Genomic DNA, 3,522 nt, shown 5'->3' with positions numbered 1-3,522 from the left:
AATACTAGGGTCACATTTCTAATCAAAAGAGCCAATATACAATGCCACAAGCCCACAAGACAACACGAACTAAGGTTGATTTTATGCTTTGTCCTTCAAAGAACAGAAATTTAAGTCACTGAGGCACCCCTGACTTTCTACTTGAAAGGACCAAAATGCTTCCATTTTGTAGAGATATAGAGAGAGGAAGAAAGAGAAGCCGACCTTGTAGATGCCGGAGGCATGTAGCACGGATACGGAGGCGGAGGCACCGGCGCCGACGAAGAGGGAGGCAACGGCGAAGGCTTTTAAGGGCATGAGGCGTGATGCCCCGGCGCAGCCTCTTCTGTACGACAAAACGCCCCAACCCAACTGGGCACCGCTGGCCAGAGCCCACCACCAGTGGCTGAAGGCCCTGCTACTTTCCTTCTCCTCCATCCTGAGGGATCGTACTCCGCCGCTCTCGGTCGTCAGTCTCGAGCTATGAAGGCCAGCTCTCCTTGCTGTTGCCAACCCCTCTCTTTGTTGTTCTTTCTTCATATGGGCTTCGCTTGTGCTCTTTTACATGTATTGGGCTTCCTCTGTTCTTAGGCTTCGTACTTTGTTCATGGACTTTATCTTGTGGTTTCTCTGTTCTTGGGCTTTGTACTTTGCCCCGGTAATTTGACGTGATTCTGACGTGGCATGGAAGACACTTGGCACAAACTAGATGGCTTTGACGTGGCGGAGCTGTTAAATTTTTGGACGGAATGACTAAAACAAAAAATGGAAATTGATATATTAAAAAAAAAAAAGGTTGAGTAATACTTAAAATCTCGTACGGTGTTAAAAGTACTAAACATTTATATAAAAAGAGACAAAAATTGGCGAAAAAAAATAAAAAAAATCCCAATTATTAGCAATGATTATATCTAGTCGTCAATGATATATATATAATTATAAGTTATCAATACTGATAATATATATATCAGCGATGACTAGTAAAAGTTGTTGCTGATAAGGTATAGTCATCGTTGTATCATATATCATCAATGACTTTTTGTAATAGTAGTAACGACTTTCTTTTGTCGTTAATAAGATTCTTATCAACAACGACAAAAATATTAAACATACAATTAGTTTATACTCACAAAAGCTTAATTTATAGTAAAACTTAAATTGTACCCCAACAAACAACTCGTTTTGTCTTTTACCACAATAGCTCCAAAACTTTTTTTCTATTTAGTCTTTTATACAACACGAAACTCTAGTAGCTTGAAGGTTTTTGTGTGGTTGAAAGAAACTCTAAGCGAGGTAAGGTATTGAAAGCACAAGGATGCAATAACTCTTTCTTAACTCACAAAATAATGGCCTCAAGTATACGTCTAAAAAGCATTCATAAGGAATGCTTATATAGAGGCCTTGAGAAAAATTAAGGTTTCTGTGAAAGTTGAGGTAGAGGTGTCCAAATCAAGTCCAAACTTAACAAATAAAGCTAGACTTAAAGCCACATTATTTTTGGCAATGAATGAGCTAACATAAAACCTAACAAAAGGTCCTCTTGAAGGAACTTTTAATTAAGGACCGTCTTTAAAAGCACAAATCATGTTAATTCAACCATATATTACAAAAACTTTTTTAAGGCACCAGAATGACAAAATGTTGGATATCAACTATATAATTTGAGTTAGAAGTATGAAATTAAATTATGAAAAAAAATTACAAAAATTAATATCAACTATTTTGATATAAAAAAAGGTTACTATAAAATGACCAAAAGAAATTTACGTACGTATCCATTATTATCATTTCATGCTTCTAAAAGCATTTTTTTTTTAAGCTAGGTTACGAAAGATATATATATATATATATATATATATAACAAATTCAAAGAACTTTAGACGTGTAATTACCATATAACTAAAGATTTTATTAGGACGTTTTGGCAAAGCTAGCTGATCTACACACACAAAACTCTACAAAAAAAAAAAAAAACTCAATTACCCACGAGTCCACGACAATCTCAAACAGGCCAAAATAATAACCCTCCATAGATGCTACGAAAGTGTCACGAACTTCCCCCATTTTGAAAACTATTCGGCAAAACCTACAAAAACAGGGAAAATATATATCACAAGCAAAATAGGATTACAAAGTTCAGATGCCATCCATTACAAGTTACAACTAAAAACAAAGAACTCCAACAAACGATAAACAATAAATACTTCAAATCTATATGGCAAAAGGCTTAAGGAAACTCCAGAAAGTGAAACCTAGGACAATAAGTCCCACTACAGATGCAGTACCTCTCCAAAAATCACGAAAATACAAGTTTGTTAAGGTTGCCAAGATATGGTTCAAAGGGTAATTATAGTGCTTATTAAGCTCTTGACCAAGATCATAGTAACATGATTTATCTGCCACAATCTGATAGCCGAGTTTGTTAATTAAAGTTGCCACTGTAGCGTTGCGACCGAGGTGGTTAATAATGATCTTTTTATCGACAAGTAAATCCACATCTTTTTCAGTGTCGATAAGATAGTCCAATAGCAAAATATAATTGCAAATGTAAGCATTAAATGGATAATGACACTGCTCCAAGGCCATGAGGTTTCGGAAAAGAGTTTCAGTATTTTCGTCAATCCCAAAGGGTGGGCTTCCAAGATACACTGCATTCGCTCCAAGCATGGAAAGCATTTAAAGCATGGCAAGCAAGCAAGGAGGCATGAGAAATCGAAGCATGGAAAGAGTTTCAAGCACCTATTCTCAGGGAGTTTTATCTCAAGTAAGCGTCTATGATCTTCAACTGCTTTGAATTTCAATCCTGCCATGTCAAGCTTTGTGGCACAATATAGATTATCCAGATATCCTGTAGGTTTCAAGTCTGGTACTAAACAAAACAAATATCTTATCAAATCTGTAAAGTGCTTTACTTCCCCGATGTTCAACTTTGGTTGCTGAATACCATAAGAAGGAAAATAATCGAGGGAAAGCTCAAGAAAAGTAGTAGTAGAGTCGGTGACGGCGAATGTATATAAGTTCTCAAGAACAAAAAAAGGAAGTTGATTCTCAAGCAATATCAAGTCATGTCGTATACCATTTGCCAACCATGGTTTATTTGCTATGTAATCATTTTCATCATATTTATTCCTCCAGAAGAGCTCAATTATAAATACAGCATCCAATAGAATCATTTTCACGAAATCTTTACTATTGAGTACTCTACATTCTTCAGAATAGCAATGGCGGATTTTTACTTCGTTATCTTTAATGATCTTTCGAAGATCCTCGTGGTTCTTCCGAGTCCGATAACAGAATTCCCTCAAATATCTTAGTTTTTCTATTTCCATATTCCTCAATTCTGCTCGGTGGTGATGAAATGGGCCAATTGAAACTAGCTTAGGAATGTAGGCTTCTTTGTTTACCTCGTAAAGTTTCTTGGGAATCTTGTAGATACAACACTCTGGCCACTGAGCAGGCTCCAAGGCTAGTGGAATGTCAATAACAAAATCCTCACATTCAGGTTCTTTTCCAGTTGAATCACTAGCCATCTTTTCCACCCCT

At 36.5% G+C, this 3,522-nt stretch overlaps 1 protein-coding gene and 1 pseudogene across 1 annotated transcript; both read right to left on the bottom strand.

Annotated features, from left to right (window-relative positions):
* Positions 1 to 80: 80 nt before the first annotated feature.
* Positions 81 to 701, bottom strand: LOC132167786 (uncharacterized). Its single transcript, XM_059578811.1, has one exon. It carries the CDS (start codon positions 517 to 519, stop codon positions 82 to 84), a length of 438 nt encoding a protein of 145 aa, XP_059434794.1. The 5' UTR covers positions 520 to 701; the 3' UTR covers position 81.
* Positions 702 to 2,190: 1,489 nt separating this feature from the next.
* Positions 2,191 to 3,522, bottom strand: LOC132172361 (UPF0481 protein At3g47200-like; annotated as a pseudogene).

Source organism: Corylus avellana, chromosome ca1, assembly GCF_901000735.1.
Source record: "Corylus avellana chromosome ca1, CavTom2PMs-1.0".
NCBI classification, from domain to species: Eukaryota; Viridiplantae; Streptophyta; class Magnoliopsida; order Fagales; family Betulaceae; genus Corylus; species Corylus avellana.
This window is presented reverse-complemented; position numbering and strand designations above follow the sequence as displayed.

What these genes read in the sequence shown, in the direction of transcription:
- LOC132167786 (XM_059578811.1), bottom strand. Translation starts at nt 519, where the DNA reads ATGAAGAAAGAACAACAAAGAGAGGGGTTGGCAACAGCAAGGAGAGCT.